The sequence below is a fragment of the Phyllobates terribilis genome, unplaced genomic scaffold (genome assembly GCF_046119375.1).
Source record: "Phyllobates terribilis strain yellow unplaced genomic scaffold, ASM4611937v1 Scaffold_7__3_contigs__length_470593459, whole genome shotgun sequence".
NCBI lineage: Eukaryota > Metazoa > Chordata > Amphibia > Anura > Dendrobatidae > Phyllobates > Phyllobates terribilis.
This window is the reverse complement of record NW_027362767.1, coordinates 19,177,648-19,195,608: the sequence shown is the minus strand read 5'-3', so window position 1 is coordinate 19,195,608 and position 17,961 is coordinate 19,177,648. Positions and strand designations below refer to the sequence as shown.

General features: G+C 45.5%; 1 protein-coding gene across 3 annotated transcripts in view; it reads right to left on the bottom strand.

The window, feature by feature from the left end:
- The window catches only part of EML5 (EMAP like 5), a 197,391-nt gene that overhangs the window by 49,341 nt on the left and 130,089 nt on the right, over positions 1-17,961 (bottom strand). For all 3 annotated transcript variants that reach the window (XM_073638227.1, XM_073638226.1, XM_073638225.1), the window contains exons 8-11: positions 17,108-17,245; positions 16,761-17,017; positions 3,342-3,554; positions 1,497-1,664 (exon numbers count right to left, since the gene is read on the bottom strand). In XM_073638227.1, the coding sequence (XP_073494328.1) occupies positions 1,497-1,664; positions 3,342-3,554; positions 16,761-17,017; positions 17,108-17,245 (776 nt within the window). The remainder of the gene's footprint in view (positions 1-1,496; positions 1,665-3,341; positions 3,555-16,760; positions 17,018-17,107; positions 17,246-17,961) is intronic.

Sequence of the window (17,961 nt, the reverse complement as noted above, 5' to 3'; positions counted from 1 at the left end):
TCCATCCATCCAGCAGTCTTCGGCAGTCCCTCCATCCATCCAGCAATCTCCGACCGTCCCTTCATTCATCTCCGGCCATCCCTACATCCATCCATCCAGACATCTCCGGCCGTCCCTCCATCCATCCAGACATCTCCGGCCATCCATCCAGCAATTTCCGGCCGTCCCTCCATACAGCCATCTCCGGCCATCCCTCTATCCATCCAGCCATCTCCGGCCATCCCTACATCCATCCATCCAGACATCTCCGGCCGTCCCTCCATCCATCCAGACATCTCCGGCCGTCCCTCCATCTATCCATCCATCTCCAGCCGTTCCTTCATCCATTCAGCCATCTCCGGGCGTCCCTCTATCCATCCAGCCATCTCTGGCCGTAACTTCATCCATCCAGCCGTCTCCGAGCGTCTCTCCATCCATCCAGCCATCTCCGGCCATCCCTCTATCCATCCAGCCATCTCCGGCCATCCCTAAATCCATCCATCCAGACATCTCCGGCCGTCCCTCCATCCATCCAGACATCTCCGGCCATCCCTCCATCTATCCATCCATCTCCAGCCGTTCCTTCATCCATTCAGCCATCTCCGGCCGTCCCTCCATCCATCAAGCCGTCTCCGGGCGTCTCTCCATCCATCCAGCCGTCTCCGGGCGTCCCTCTATCCATCCACCCGTCTCCGGCCGTCCCTCCAGCCGTCTCCGGCAGTCGCTCCATCCATCCAGCCATCTCCGGCCGTCCCTCCATTCATCTCCGGCCATCCCTCTATCTATCCAGCCATCTCCGGCCGTCCCTCCATCCATCCAGCAGTCTCCGGCCGTCCCTCCATCCATCCAGCAGTCTCTGGCAGTCCCTCCATCCATCCAGCAATCTCCGACCGTCCCTTCATTCATCTCCGGCCATCCCTACATCCATCCATCCAGACATCTCCGGCCGTCCCTCCATCCATCCAGACATCTCCGGCCGTCCCTCCATCTATCCATCCATCTCCAGCCATTCCTTCATCCATTCAGCCATCTCCGGGCGTCCCTCTATCCATCCAGCCATCTCTGGCCATAACTCCATCCATCCAGCCGTCTCCGAGCGTCTCTCCATCCATCCAGCCATCTATGGCCGTCCCTCCATCCATCCAGCCATCTCCGGCCATCCCTACATCCATCCATCCAGACATCTCCGGCCGTCCCTCCATCCATCCAGACATCTCCGGCCGTCCCTCCATCTATCCATCCATCTCCAGCCGTTCCATCATCCATTCAGCCATCTCCGGCCGTCCCTCCATCCATTCAGCCATCTCCGGCCGTCCCTCCTTCCATTAAGCCGTCTCTGGGCGTCCCTCCATCCATCCAGCCGTCTCCGGGCGTCCCTCTATCCATCCAGCCATCTCTGGCCGTAACTCCATCCATCCAGCCGTCTCCGAGCGTCTCTGCATCCATCCAGCCGTCTATGGCCGTCCCTCCATCCATCCAGCCGTCTATGGCCGTCCCTCCATCCACCCTGCTCTCACCTTGCGGAGCGATGTGCAACGCATCCTTCAGTTTCCTGTCCGGAATAAACTTCCACTGAAACACGGAATGATCGGCGCCACCGACCGAAACAATCCACTGATAGTCGTGTGACCACCGCACGCTCGTCACATGAGCCGAGTGACCCAGATACTTCCTGAACTTCGCTCCTGAGACAAAATAGAATGAAGTTTGTTTATAGATCATCACCCCGCCAGTCTGAAATTCTCTGTGCTGCAGAGGATCCTGCCACTATGTACCCACAATCTGCGACCCCCTACAAAGTCAGCTCATGCCTAGCCTGAAATACTCTGTGCTGATGGGGATCCTGCCACCTGACCTCTTACAAGATCAGCATAGTCCCCTTCTGAAATACTCTGTGCTGCTGCGCATCCTGCCACTATTTACTCAGTCTGCGACCCCCTACAAGGCCAGCTTATGCCTCCCCTGAAATACTCTGTGCTGCTGGGGATCCTGCCACTATAGACCCACAGTCTGTGACCTCCTACAAAGCCAGCTAATGTCTCTTCTGAAATACTCTGTGCTGCTGGAGATCCTGCCACTATAAACCCACAGTCTGTGACCTCCTACAAGGCCAGCTAATGCCTCTTCTGAAATACTCTGTGCTGCTGGGGATCCTGCCACTATATAACCCATAGTCTGCGACCCCCTACAAAGCCAGCTCATGCTTCTCCTGAAATACTCTGTGCTGCTGGGGATCTTGCCACTATATACCCAGTCTGCGACCTCCTATAAGTCCGGCTCATGCCTCTCCTGAAATACTCTGTGCTGCTGGGGATCTTGCCACTATATACCCAGCCTGCGACCTCCTATAAGTCCAGCTCGTGCCTCTCCTGAAATACTCTGTGCTGCTGGGGATCCTGCCCGCGCCACTAAGAACCCACAATCTGCAACCCAATACAGAGCCAGCTCATGCTCCCCTGAAATACTCTGTGCTGCTGGGGATTCTACCACTATGTACCTACAACTTTTTTCACACAGGGCCCAGTAGGTTTGGATTGTTTTCCCTTAATAATAAAGACCTTAATGTAAAAACTGCATTTTTGTGGTTACTTATGTTTATCTTTGTCTAATATTTACATTTGTTTTGTGATCAGAAACATTTAAGTGGCAAACATGTGAAAGAATAAGAAATCAGGAAGGGGGCAAACACTTTTTCACGCCATTGTATAAAATTACAGGTTATAGCAGATCGGGGACATATCATTTTATGGCAAAAATTACTCACAGGAAAATATTACACGTCTATAGTATATCTAAATATAAACCTGATGGTGAATAAAACATGCATTACATCCAGTAGTGTCAGACTCAATCAACGTGTCAGGACAAATCATCAGAGATTAAGTGCAAACAATAAAAAAAAAATGATACAATGTTCAAAATAATAATCAAAATACAAAATATATTAGAATGATGAGCTATAAGGGGGAGGGGAGGATACATGTACACATGGTAAATGCGCTGATACTTATCCCCAGGTAATTGCTTGCATCAAGTTAATGCTTTGACTTATGGGTCATATCTATGTTATGGATACCACTACACTGATAACTTGGGATATGTGATGTAACACTGCATTCTAGGTAGATCTGGGCTGTGCAATTGTCATATTTAGTCCTACACACCCATTGTTGGGACATACAAAGTGAGATACACAGTATAAAGTCATTTGGCACAGATCTCCGTGTGATGTGCGCCCATGTTTCCATGTACCCTCCTCCTTATATCTGATCTTTCTAATACATTTTGTATTTTGATTATTATTTTGGACACTGTATCGTTTTTTTTTTTTCTTTTGTTTGCATATAATTTTAAGTCTTCACCTTTTCTTGGACACGGATACCGGAAAAGCTTCACTATCCCGTAGTCGTCGGCCGTCGCCAGCACTTGCCCGAGATAATTGGCATCTACAGAGTTGATCTCATTCACGTCAGCATATTTGGGCCCGATGCCGTTCACTTCGTTACCAGTGACACACGTCCATCGCGCCCACTGCACGCCCTTCAGCTCCTCTTTGATGGTGATCTCCTTGCCCCCTAAGAAGAGAGAAATCATTAAACAGGTGTCCAGAATAAGAAGAACATGGATCAGTTATTAGAAATAAAAAAAAACCAAAACCCTCCAACATCGCCACGGCTGCCCACAGGTTGTGTATGTGATTGCAGCTTGTCTCTGATACAGTGTGGCTAGGGGGGAGTGCAAAAGGAGACAGAATGATAAAACAGCAGTACATCTATCGACAGGTTGTACAGTAGTGTTCAAAATAATAGCAGTGTCTTCAAGAACATGAGTTAAGCACACAATCTTTATACTAGCTTGTGTGTCCATGTATTGGGAACATTGCTCGCAGTTTTCTAATTCAAAACATGAAGCGAAAATGTAGATAATTTTAACTACTTCACAGAAAATACCAAAAAACATTGGGCCGTTCTAAAAAATAGCAGTATCTGCATTTGTGTTTACAAACTCTCAATATGTCTTTTTTTGAGGATTCAGCCTTCCTGTGAATCACTAACCTAATATTTCGTTGTAACCCACAGTTTTTTAGAACTGCTTCACATCTATGTTTCAAGGGCGCATCCTCTTCAGCGTAAGGCAACATGACCTCTTCAAGTATTTTAATATCTGCAAACTGGTCCATGATCCCTTGTATGCAATAAATAGGTCCGGCACTATAGGAAGAGAAACATGCCCACATCATGATGCTTCCACCATGCTTCACTGTCTGTACTGTGGCTTGTATGCAGAGTTTGGGGGTCGTCTGACGAACTGTCTGCCGCTCTTGGACCCAAAAAGAACAATTTTACTTTCATCAGTCCACAAAATGTTTCTCCATTTCTCTTTAGGCCAGTTATTTGTTCTTTGGTAAATTGTATCCGCTTCAGTACATGTCTTTTTTTTTTAAAAAAACAGTGGGACTTTGGGGGACTTCTTGCTCAGAGATTAGCTTCACACAGGAGTCTTCAAACTGTTACAATCCTCACACGTAACTGGAGACTGTCTGTGATCATCCTGGAGCTGATCATTTTACTCTCTCCAATCAATTTTTTAATCAAAGTATGCTGTTCTTCTGAACAATGTCTCGAACGACCCATATTTCTCAGGCTTTCAGGGACAAACGCATGTACAACATGTGCTGGCTTCACCCTTAAATAAGGGCCACCTGATTCACACCTGTTTCTTCACAGAATGATTGACCTCACTGATTGATCTCTACACTGCTATTATATTGAACACAATTAATTATTTGCATACACAGAGTCAAAAACCTGCAGATTATGAATGCGGAGTCTGGTGGTTTTCTTAGAATCTACTGCACCAACTGGTAAATTGTTTGACACGTGGTGATATAATTTATACCAAAAACACTGATTAATCTGGTTAGTCATATTGGACTGCTAGTATTTTGAACACTACTGTACCTAAGAGGGATCCCAGTAAATTTAAGGGATCTTGTAAATCTGCTAGGAGCATTGTAAAAACATTTTTTAAGATGACATTACAAAAGTACACAACCTTTCTGACATTTCTCAAAGCATTCTAAGACCTTTGTTAAATTTCACAGAACATTCTAAGATCTTCCTCACATTCCACAGAACATTCTAAGATCTTCCTCACATTCCACAGAACATTCTAAGATCTTCCTCACATTCCACAGAACATTCTAAGATCTTCCTAACATTCCCCAGAACATTCTAAGATCTTCCTAACATTCCCCAGAACATTCTAAGAGCTTTCTAACATTCCCCAGAACATTCTAAGATCTTTCTAACATTCCACAGAACATTCTAAGATCTTCCTAACATTCCACAGAACATTCTAAGAGCTTTCTAACATTCCCCAGAACATTCTAAGATCTTTCTAACATTCCACAGAACATTCTAAGAGCTTTCTAACATTCCCCAGAACATTCTAAGATCTTTCTAACATTCCACAGAACATTCTAAGATCTTCCTCACATTCCACAGAACATTCTAAGATCTTCCTCACATTCCACAGAACATTCTAAGATCTTCCTCACATTCCACAGAACATTCTAAGATCTTCCTCACATTCCACAGAACATTCTAAGATCTTCCTAACATTCCACAGAACATTCTAAGATCTTCCTAACATTCCCCAGAACATTCTAAGATCTTTCTAACATTCCACAGAACATTCTAAGAGCTTTCTAACATTCCCCAGAACTTTTAAGATCTTTCTAACATTCCACAGAACATTCTAAGAGCTTTCTAACATTCCCCAGAACATTCTAAGATCTTTCTAACATTCCACAGAACATTCTAAGAGCTTTCTAACATTCCACAGAACATTCTAAGATCTTCCTAACATTCCCCAGAACATTCTAAGAGCTTTCTAACATTCCCCAGAACATTCTAAGAGCTTTCTAACATTCCCCAGAACATTCTAAGATCTTTCTAACATTCCACAGAACATTCTAAGAGCTTTCTAACATTCCCCAGAACATTCTAAGATCTTCCTAACATTCCACTGAACATTCTAAGAGCTTTCTAACATTCCACAGAACATTCTAAGAGCTTTCTAACATTCCCCAGAACATTCTAAGATCTTTCTAACATTCCACAGAACATTCTAAGAACTTTCTAACATTCCCCAGAACATTCTAATATCTTCCTAACATTCCACTGAACATTCTAAGAGCTTTCTAACATTCCACAGAACATTCTAAGATCTTCCTAACATTCCCCAGAACATTCTAAAAGCTTTCTAACATTCCCCAGAACATTCTAAGATCTTCCTAACATTCCACAGAACATTCTAAGATCTTCCTAACATTCCCCAGAACATTCTAAGATCTTCCTAACATTCCCCAGAACATTCTAAGAGCTTTCTAACATTCCCAAAAACATTCTAAGATCTTCCTAACATTCCCCAGAACATTCTAAGATCTTTCTAACATTCCACAGAACATTCTAAGAGCTTTCTAACATTCCCCAGAACATTCTAAGATCTTCCTAACATTCCACTGAACATTCTAAGAGCTTTATAACATTCCACAGAACATTCTAAGATCTTCCTAACATTCCCCAGAACATTCTAAGATCTTCCTAACATTCCACAGAACATTCTAAGATCTTCCTAACATTCCACAGAACATTCTAAGATCTTCCTAACATTCCCCAGAACATTCTAAGATCTTCCTAACATTCCCCAGAACATTCTAAGAGCTTTCTAACATTCCCAAGAACATTCTAAGATCTTCCTAACATTCCCCAGAACATTCTAAGATCTTTCTAACATTCCACAGAACATTCTAAGATCTTCCTAACATTCCCCAGAACATTCTAAGAGCTTTCTAACATTCCCCAGAACATTCTAAGATCTTCCTAACATTCCCCAGAACATTCTAAGAGCTTTCTAACATTCCACAGAACATTCTAGGAGCTCTCTAACACTCCACTGAACATTCTAAGAGCTTTCTAACATTCCCCAGAACATTCTAAGATCTTCCTAACATTCCACAGAACATTCTAAGATCTTCCTAACATTCCCCAGAACATTCTAAGATCTTCCTAATGTCGGGGAAAAAGAGAATATATATATTTGTAACTTTTATATTCTTGTAACTTTTATACGCTTTTTTGCTAATGTACTAACCACCATTTTGTGTCATATAACAATAAGCTTTCCTTGCTACGTAATTACTCAAATCAAAACTTAAACTAAGACATTTCCAGTGTTGCCAAGACTTATTTCAGAGAAACGAAACAAGATTATAAGCTGACGGCTGCAATATCTGCCCAGAGACTGAGATAAGGAGATGTGGACCAATCAGGAGTGGCCAGACATTGGACTTTCATGGTTTACCCCGCCCCGGACAACCCCTTTTCCCTCCCCATTATGTAGTGTATTTAGATTTGTGCATGTAAAAATAAAGGCAGAACAATGCTGAGGACGTTGACTGTAGTAGTCTTCTGAGCATGCTCTGAGCTTGAACCAGCTTGTTGTCTGACTCATTCTTTGAATGGTTGACCCATGCTCATAGTTTGAATTTGGAGTGACTGGAGGACGAGTGGAATGTCATCACGACCCCCACAAATGGCGCTCAACGTGCGGCGTGGCTAGCGGTACGCCGCCCTCCTGGACCCATATTGCTGACTTCCCTGGTGGTGACCGCGGTGGCTGAATTTGAGGCCTGATCAACCTCCATCGAACACGGTAAGTTGAGATGTATTTTATATGTCTCACTTGCCTGTGTGTCAGCCGCAGCGGTTTCTGTGGGGTTGTCAGGTTGGATCTGGGTGGGTGACCGGTCGAGTGGTGAGACCTTGGGCGTCCCGCACCACGTCCTGAACCAGCAAGTGTTAAACCGAGTGACGTCGCATGCCTGCGCGTGCTCGTGTGCACACCACCTCCTCCTCCCCCGGTCACTGTACTTTTCTTAGATAGCTGCCTCCCGTAACTGATAGTCGAAGTTTCAAAGCATTCCTGAATTGTAGTGTAAGGTGTTGTACTGTCAGAATCTGTGACGAATTGAGGAGTATTCTTCGTCTAATACAGAGACTGCTGTAAAGTCAAGGTTAGGAAACAGTGTATTGAGAGGTGACTCTACACTGACGGGTGATGCCGTGTTAGGAAAGGAGACAGATTGAGAGGTTACTCTCTGTCTTATTAGTGTATTGAGAGGTGTACTCTACACTGACGGGTGGTGCCGTAGTAGGAAAGAAGACGAATTGAGAGGTGCTCTTCGTCTTATACAGAGAAACCTCATAAGGAGGGGTTCTGCTGTCAGGGTGCCGTGGTGAGTCGTACTGTAAAGTCGCCATTCAAGGTTAGGGAAGGGACAGATTGAGAGGTTACTCTCTGTCTTATCGGTGTATTGAGAGGTGCCTCTACACTGAGGAGTGGCGACCTGTCGGCTGCACCAGTGATCTGAGTCGCGACAGATCATTGCATTCTATAAGAAAATGTTGTGTATATTCAAATTTGAAAGATCTCGTAAGTTGCGGAATGCTGCTGTGGGAGTTAAGCCAATTAGTGGAGTTACGGGAAGGCAAGAAGGCAAGAAGAATGTTAGGAATTTGTAGAATATGATAAGCTTATGAATGTGTTACACAGAAGTTGGGAAAGTTGGGTGAGGATTTCTGCAAACACATCTTAGAGTAGATGGTGCAGGGGGGAACAGAGAATGCCGAGCCTTTGTTCGGATACATGAAAGCTACAGAATGTGATTTGTTATGTGACCCTAAATTGGCCGTAACCCCGTTGATGCCTGTTACTACACCTTTCCCTACCCCCAAGAACAATCCCACCCCCACTCCCACCACCTCCCTCCAACGGCCATCTTACTACACCTTTTCCTGCCTCCAAGAATAATCCCACTCCCACCTCCTCCCTCCCACGGCCATCTTACTACACCTCTTACTTGTTGTGGGAGGCCCGGAAAGCCCCAATCCAGCCTATATCCACTACTAGATCCGTCCGGTGCATATTACCAGCCACCAGCACAGGTGGAAAAGCCCGTAGTCCCAGAGTACCCATCTGAAACTAATGTGACACCCTCTGCTCCAGTCCACGATGCTGAGACGCTTCCCCTGTTTCCTATGGGAGTCACCCACAACCCTGGGGATATCCTCCTCAACTCCCCAGAATTTCAGGCCAGACTGCTCTCCCTCCGCCAACATACTGTTACTCAAGACGATACGGAGCCAGATGAGGGATGGGCTCAAGATACTCCAGCCCCCCCTCCTTTACCCCATACGTCTCCTATGGCATCCTCCACCCCACATCCATTACCCGTACTCCGGCCCTTGCTCCAAGCAACTGCTGAAAGAACACCACCCCCCAGCCTCTCAGAAGTTTGGGACCCCTGCCGCTCCCGTAATCTAGTAGACCCATCAGGACGCCCTGTCACTGTCAATAGGCTATGGTGACATCCTTACACATCGGGTGGGGGCCATAGTCAACCCTGCAAACACCTGTATGAGCCATGCTGGAGGATTGGTTCGTAAAATTGCCCTTGCTGCTGGTTCTACTCTGGCTGCAGAATGCCAGGCTCACTTAGCCGAAAACGGAGAGCTTTCAAAAGGCCATGGATTCCACAAAAGCAGGACCCCTTAGTACGTATGAATCCGGCCTAGAATACATGAAACAGTTAAAAGTCTGGGCTCAGGATCGCTTGTCAGATCAAGCTGGGTCTGTACAAGATGTTCAAAAAGACCCTGATGAATCTGTGGAAAGATATGCTGCAAGACTCAGCATGCATTTTGAGGATCTTGGATACAGTCCTCACGTCAAGACGCAGGCCGCCCTGTTGGTTCAGGCCCTAATAGATGGCCTACAAGACGCTCTCAGAGATGAAGTCCTGAGAGTACGGCCCGAGATTCGTTCTTCTTCTTTCAACGACGCGGTGGATATCGTTAAAGCTTTCCAAAAATCAATGCTAAAAATGGAAAAGGATACTAAGCCAAAGAAGAAAACCGCTCCTGCCATGCTATATCAAGCTCAAGAAAGCTACCCACCCCCTGGCAACCAACATGGAATCAAGTGGGTAATGGTTAAAGGCACAGGTGATGATACTCCTCCCACATATAGAAAACAAGACAGAAGAGATGACAAGGGATCATCTAGAAACAGAAGACAATCTCGTGATTCTGAAGGATGAATGTTATGTTGGGAGTGTGGTAGCCTTGACCACATCCTCAGAGACTGTCACTTTACAGGTGGACCATCAACCACTGGAGTTCCTGGTGGACACTGGGGCGGCCACATCTGTCATTTCTTCTGCACAGCTCCCTCCTTCTATATCCCTATCACCGGATACCCTCACCTGTGTTGGGGTGGAAGGCCAACATATTTCCTCTCCACTCACAGTCCCTGTGTCTGCAGGACCGTTCACCGGAGTACTCACAAGATTCTTGGTCTCTGAAACTTGCCCTGTCAATCTGTTGGGAGCCGATCTCTTAGAACGGATGAAGGCAACAATTACCTTCGGAAACCATGGTATGGAGCTTCTTTTGCGGGACCCTCATTCCGAACAAGGGACTGAAGACCGCTGTGTTCTTAAAGCCTTCCCTCTCATGATGATGACCATACAACCTCACAGTTCCCTCACTCTCTGTGGTCCAGCGGGCCAGAGGACGTTGGCCTCCTGCAGGTTCCCCCGGTCCGAGTACACCTCAAGCCTGGACACAGGTACCCACGGTTACCACAATACCCCCTCAAGGCTGCACAACAACAAAGCTTGGGTACCCAAATCGCTTCCCTCCTGGAATCAGGAGTCCTTGTCAGATGTGTATCTCCATGCAATACACCCCTCTTTCCTGTAAAAAAGAAAACCGCTCCGGGAGAGTCTCCAAGATACCGGTTGGTTCAGGATCTCAGAGCCGTCAATGCAGCTACCATTTTAGAAACTCCAGTGGTACCTAACCCAAACACCCTCTTGTCTCAGCTGCCTCCAACGGCCACCTTGTTTACGGTGTTAGATCTGGCCAACGCCTTCTTCAGTATACCCTTACATGAAGATTCGTGGTTTCTTTCTGCCTTCACCTTTCAAGGAGCACAGTTTACATGATCCAGGACTCCGCAGAGCCCAGAACTCTCCTAACCAATTCACTCATTCTATGAAGTCTATTCTGAAGCCATGGGTTCAAGAGAACCCTCAGGTCACCTTTCTACAGTATGTGGATGATCTTTTACTCTGTGGCACTGAAGAAAATTTGCCAGAGATGTCAGAATCCCTTCTCTGGTTTTTTCACTCAGCTAACTGTAAAGTCTCGAAAGGCAAAGTCCAATGGTGTCTGCCCAAGGTCATTTTCCTCGGACATTGTATATCACAAGGTGCTAGACATCTGACTGAAGAAAGAAAACAAGCCATCATGGATATCACCTTCCCAACCACCTATTCCACTATGCAGACTTTCCAGGGCCTCATCACTTACTGCAGGCAATGGATCCCTGATGCCTCAAAGCTCATGCAACCTCTGTACGACTGTCTCAAGGATGAAGGCTCAGTTTGGCTTCATGCTGAAGATCCACGTGTTTCTCATCAACACAGACTATGTTTTGACCGCCTTAAACAGGCTGTTGTTTTTGCCCCGGCCTTGGGCTTACCAGACTATACTCAGCCATTTCACCTTTTTGTCTCGGAATCAGAAGGTCATGCCTCTGGAGTTCTAGCACAACGCTATGATCATAAGTATCGGCCTTTGGGCTACTACTCAGCCCGCCTGGACCCTGTCGCCCGAACTGCCCCCACGTGCCTTAAGGCGGTCCACGCTGCTCACATCCTTTTTGACAAGTCAGCTGATATCGTCCTTGGACATGATCTAGTTATACAGGCTGGCCATGATCTCTCAGCTGTTCTGCAACAAACATCTCCGAAACATCTAACCAACCAAAGACACCTGCGGCTGCAGTGTTCCCTATTGTTGCTCTCCAATATAACATTTACCAGATGTCTGACTATCAATCCTGCCACTTTGCTTCCACCTTCTAGGGGGGAAGGTGAAGAGGGTGAAGGTCCATTGGTGGAACCTCATGATTGTATAAAAATTTTGCAGGAAGAGACTTCTGCTCCAGAGAATATGGTGGCACATCCGCTCGCAGACCCTGCCTTGCACCTATGGACTGATGGATCCCGTTTCGCAGACCCTCAAGGGAGGTTCCACACGGGATATGCTGTCACAACAGACCTAACAGTCCTCAAGGCTGAAGCTCTACCACCATACATGTCTGCACAAGAAGCTGAACTTGTGGCTCTCACAGAGGCCTGCCACCTGGCAGCAGGAACAAAGGCGAATATATATATATCGATTCCAGGTATGGACATGGAATTTGCAATGATTCTGGACTCTTGTGGAAGTCTAGAGGATTCATCACAGCTGCAGGTACACCAGTGAAACATGTCTCATGGATTAAGGCCCTAATGAAGGCCCTGGAACTACCCATTCAGGTTGCTGTTATCAAGGTCAAGGCTCATGGAAGACTAGAATCCAGAGAAGCCAGGGGCAACCACCTAACTGACCAAGCAGCAAAGACTGCAGCAGTGGAGAATGTGTCATCAAAGTGGCAGGAAAAGGAAGAAGAGATGGGAGAGACTCTGCAAACCGTAGCTGTGGCGCTCACTAGAGCAAGAGCCAAAGAACAGCCGGCGGAAGACCATACAAGTCCAGCGGAGACACGAGTGGAATCCAGGGGGGTCAGGATGCCTGAAGAAAAATTGTGTGAGGAACAAAGGGAGACCCCCACTGAAGAAGTTAAGCAGTGGAAAGCGGCAGGAGCCATGCTGGCAGGTCGCAAAGATTCAAAGGTCAACTCGACTCTTTACCAAGTGGATGGGAAGCCTTGCTTGCCTAGACGCATATACTCAGCTGTGGCAGCATGGGCTCACGGGCCTACACACAGAGGAAAGAATCAAGCCTTGGCATGTATCAAGAAACTGTACTTTGCACCCGGAATCTCTTCCACTGTGACTGCGTACTCAAAATCCTGCTCTGTCTGCGCTACCTGCAACCCAACGTGTACGGCACGGGTCCCTCTCCAACACCTGGCTAAACCAGACTACCCTTGGCAGAGAATACAAGTCGACCATATCCAAATGTCTAAAGCAAGAAAATAGGAGTACGTTTTGGTAGCCGTGGATATGTTCTCAGCCTGGCCCGAGGCCTACCCGGTTGTCAACATGACTGCTAAAGTCACAGCCAAGAAACTGATCACCGAAATTGCCTGCAGATTTGGAGTTTCCCCAAGTCATAGAATCGGACCAAGGACCAGCTTTCACAGCAAATATCTACGAAGAACTCTGGAACATGTTGGGAACAGATTTGGGCCTCCACACTCCATACAATCCTGCCAGTTCAGGCAAAGTGGAAAGAATGAATTCCACACTCAAGACCCAGCTCTTGAAAATGACCTAAGATCATCCCCTCCCCTGGCCCGACCTACTCCCCATAGTATTGTATCATATCACACACACTCCTCAGGCCAAACATGGGCTGACTCCCTATAGAATTTTGTTTGGGACCCCACCCAAGATAGGAGAGATTAGGCCCCAAGAGTTGTCTGAAACACATGATAGAGTGGTAAAATTTGTGATTGTTTTGTCTAGAGAATTGACTAACACCCGCTCTCCAGTATCTGCTTCTCTCCCAGAATCTACAGGTGATGCAGTACATGATTTCATCCCAGGCGATCTAGTGTATGTGAAGAAGTTTGTCCGGAAAGACTGCCTCCAGCCGCGGTTCGAGGGACCGTACACTGTGCTTCTCACCACCCCGACGGCTCTGAAGCTTGAGGGCAAGAGCACCTGGATTCACGCCTCCCACTGCACGAGAGACAGAACGAGTCTATAAAAGATGACTACCTTTTTCTATATTTTTTCCATATGCTTACTGTCTGTCCCAGGGTGGACAGCTACCACACAGGGGTAGATACCTCCTTCTTCTCAGGTTGGTTGGGAGGGCTCAAGGGATTCCTCCAACAAGTTTGTCTAGTAATGGGAGGTCTACTAGTATTGGGCCTGGTGGTCCTGTGCTGCATAGTCCCCTTATATAGAGAAATACACTTCTTTGAACAAGTCTAACCAGACCCTCCCCATAACAAAGTCCAATTGAGAGATTTAGTTTAGGGACAGTTGGGAGAACTCCATGTGTCACCCAGGATAGGGCTCGATTGTCTGGGGGCGTCCCATAAGGGGGCAGCTTCTAAGATGATTGGGTGAAGAAATCCACCTCCCCTCTCCCCACACATGGACAGTCTCAAAGGCCCCGAAGCAAAGGAAAGCTTAGTGTTTAGGGGGGAATGTCGGGGAAAAAGAGAATATATATATTTGTAACTTTTATATTCTTGTAACTTTTATACGCTTTTTTGCTAATGTACTAACCACCATTTTGTGTCATATAACAATAAGCTTTCCTTGCTACGTAATTACTCAAATCGAAACTTAAACTAAGACATTTCCAGTGTTGCCAAGACTTATTTCAGAGAAACGAAACAAGATTATAAGCTGACGGCTGCAATATCTGCCCAGAGACTGAGATAAGGAGATGTGGACCAATCAGGAGTGGCCAGACATTGGACTTTCATGGTTTACCCCGCCCCGGACAACCCCTTTTCCCTCCCCATTATGTAGTGTATTTAGATTTGTGCATGTAAAAATAAAGGCAGAACAATGCTGAGGACGTTGACTGTAGTAGTCTTCTGAGCATGCTCTGAGCTTGAACCAGCTTGTTGTCTGACTCATTCTTTGAATGGTTGACCCATGCTCATAGTTTGAATTTGGAGTGACTGGAGGACGAGTGGAATGTCATCACGACCCCCACACTAACATTCCCCAGAACATTCTAAGATCTTCCTAACATTCCCCAGAACATTCTAAGAGCTTTCTAACATTCCCAAGAACATTCTAAGATCTTCCTAACATTCCCCAGAACATTCTAAGATCTTTCTAACATTCCACAGAACATTCTAAGATCTTCCTAACATTCCCCAGAACATTCTAAGAGCTTCCTAACATTCCCCAGAACATTCTAAGAGCTTTCTAACATTCCCCAGAACATTCTAAGAGCTTTCTAACATTCCCCAGAACATTCTAAGAGCTTCCTAACATTCCCCAGAACATTCTAAGAGCTTTCTAACATTCCACAGAACATTCTAAGAGCTCTCTAACACTCCACTGAACATTATAAGAGCTTTCTAACATTCCACAGAACATTCTAAGAGCTTTCTAACATTCCACAGAACATTCTAAGATCTTCCTAACATTCCCCAGAACATTCTAAGAGCTTTCTAACATTCCACAAAACATTCTAAGAGCTTTCTAACATTCCACAGAACATTCTAAAACATTTTAACATTCCACTGATCATTCTAAGATCTTCCTAACATTCCACAGAACATTCTAAGATCTTCCTAACATTCCACAGAACATTCTAAGATCTTCCTAACATTCCACAGAACATTCTAAGATCTTCCTAACATTCCCCAGAACATTCTAAGATCTTCCTAACATTCCACAGAATATTCTAAGACCTTCCTAACAGTCCACAGAACATTTAGAGACCTTCCTAGCATTCCACAGAACATTCTAAGACTTTCATAACATTCAACAGAATATTCTAAGATCTTCCTAACATTCCACAGAACATTCTAAGATCTTCCTAACATTCCCCAGAACATTCTAAGAGCTCTCTAACACTCCACTGAACATTCTAAGAGCTTTCTAACATTCCCCAGAACATTCTAAGATCTTCCTAACATTCCACAGAACATTCTAAGATCTTCCTAACATTCCACAGACCATTCTAAGATCTTCCTAACATTCCCCAGAACATTCTAAGATCTTCCTAACATTCCCCAGAACATTCTAAGAGCTTTCTAACATTCCCAAGAACATTCTAAGATCTTCCTAACATTCCCCAGAACATTCTAAGATCTTTCTAACATTCCACCGAACATTCTAAGATCTTCCTAACATTCCCCAGAACATTCTAAGAGCTTTCTAACACTCCACAGAACATTCTAAGAGCTCTCTAACACTCCACTGAACATTCTATGAGCTTTCTAACATTCCACAGAACATTCTAAGAGCTTTCTAACATTCCACAGAACATTCTAAGATCTTCCTAACATTCCCCAGAACATTCTAAGAGCTTTCTAACATTCCACAGAACATTCTAAAACATTTTAACATTCCACTGATCATTCTAAGATCTTCCTAACATTCCCCAGAACATTCTAAGATCTTCCTAACATTCCACAGAACATTCTAAGATCTTCCTAACATTCCACAGAACATTCTAAGATCTTCCTAACATTCCACAGAACATTCTAAGATCTTCCTAACATTCCCCAGAACATTCTAAGATCTTCCTAACATTCCACAGAATATTCTAAGACCTTCCTAACAGTCCACAGAACATTTAGAGACCTTCCTAGCATTCCACAGAACATTCTAAGACTTTCATAACATTCAACAGAATATTCTAAGATCTTCCTAACATTCCACAGAACATTCTTAAACCTTCCTAACACTCCACGGAACATTCTAAGATCTTCCTAACATTCCCCAGAACATTTAGAGACCTTCCTAACACTCCACAGAACATTCTAAGACTTTCATAACATTTCACAGAACATTCTAAGACCTTTCTAAGGCTGATAAAATGAGTCAGCTCATGGGCTGTCATCCTTAGAAAGGTCATAGTAACATTCCATAGAACATACTAAGATCTTTCTGACTTTCTGTGGAACATTCATTATGATCAGTAGTGGGTCTCCACCTGGCATCCTGTAGAACATTCTTTTGCCGCTTCCATCATTGGTCTGCAGATATTTACTATCGGAGGACCAGTCCATGTGTGTAATGAAGGTCAGCGAGCCCAGGCACTCGCCCACTTTCTTGTATCTCTGCACCACCCCGTAGATGTCCACGCAGCTGTCATTGGAGCCTACGGCCAGGAAGTTTCCGTCGGGCGAGTACTTCAGCTCATGAATGGCTTCCTTCCTGTCCTTGATGTGCACGACCTCGGTCATGTCCCTGGAGGAGAGTTGTGAACCCCAAATTACCGAGGACTTCTGGGAAGGATATCGGCTAGGAGACATCTGGGCACAGGGGTTGTGGACTGACCTGACTCTGAGCACAGTAAACGAGCCGTCCTTCATGCCCAGTGCCAGGTGGATGCCATCCGTACTGACAGCTGCGCAGCGGATGGGCTCCTCCATATTGCAGCGAGCGATGAGTGCATGATCCACCAGGCTCCAGATCCTGCAGGTATAAAGCAGCCATCAGACACTGCCCCGGGGAGAGGAGATCGCTGAGATCACAGACGTACAGAGTTAAAATACACATTCTTACTATGTCTGCTTGCTGTCAGGGACTGGGAACCTGCCCAGACTAAATATGTTTCACAGCTGAGGGTTTGCTACAATTATTTCTATTCTAGATTACAGACTGATACAATGTATCATTGAAGGTATCATGTAACAAGCAGGGCAGGTGAGAGATTTGTGCAGCGATGTCCCCCTCGGACTGGTGAAACCCATCAGCTATGTGGAGAAATGGGCTGAAGTTAGAGGACACCCTCCTCCAACCTCTCAAATTGCTTATCATTAAATGCCTAACCACCACAATATGCCGGCCAAAAAATGCCACCATACAGTACTCAAATACTACCATGCATAACATCATACAAAACTCAAATAATCCCATAGAGTGACCAAATACTACCCCTATACTGTACTCAAATAAAGCCATACAGTGACCAAATACTACCACTATACTGTGCTCAAATACAGCCATACAGTGACCAAATACTACCACTATACTGTGCTCAAATACAGCCATACAGTGACCAAATACTACCACTATACTGTGCTCAAATACAGCCATACAGTGACCAAATACTACCACTATACTGTGCTCAAATACAGCCATACAGTGACCAAATACTACTACTGCACATTGCCCAATTGCTACCATCA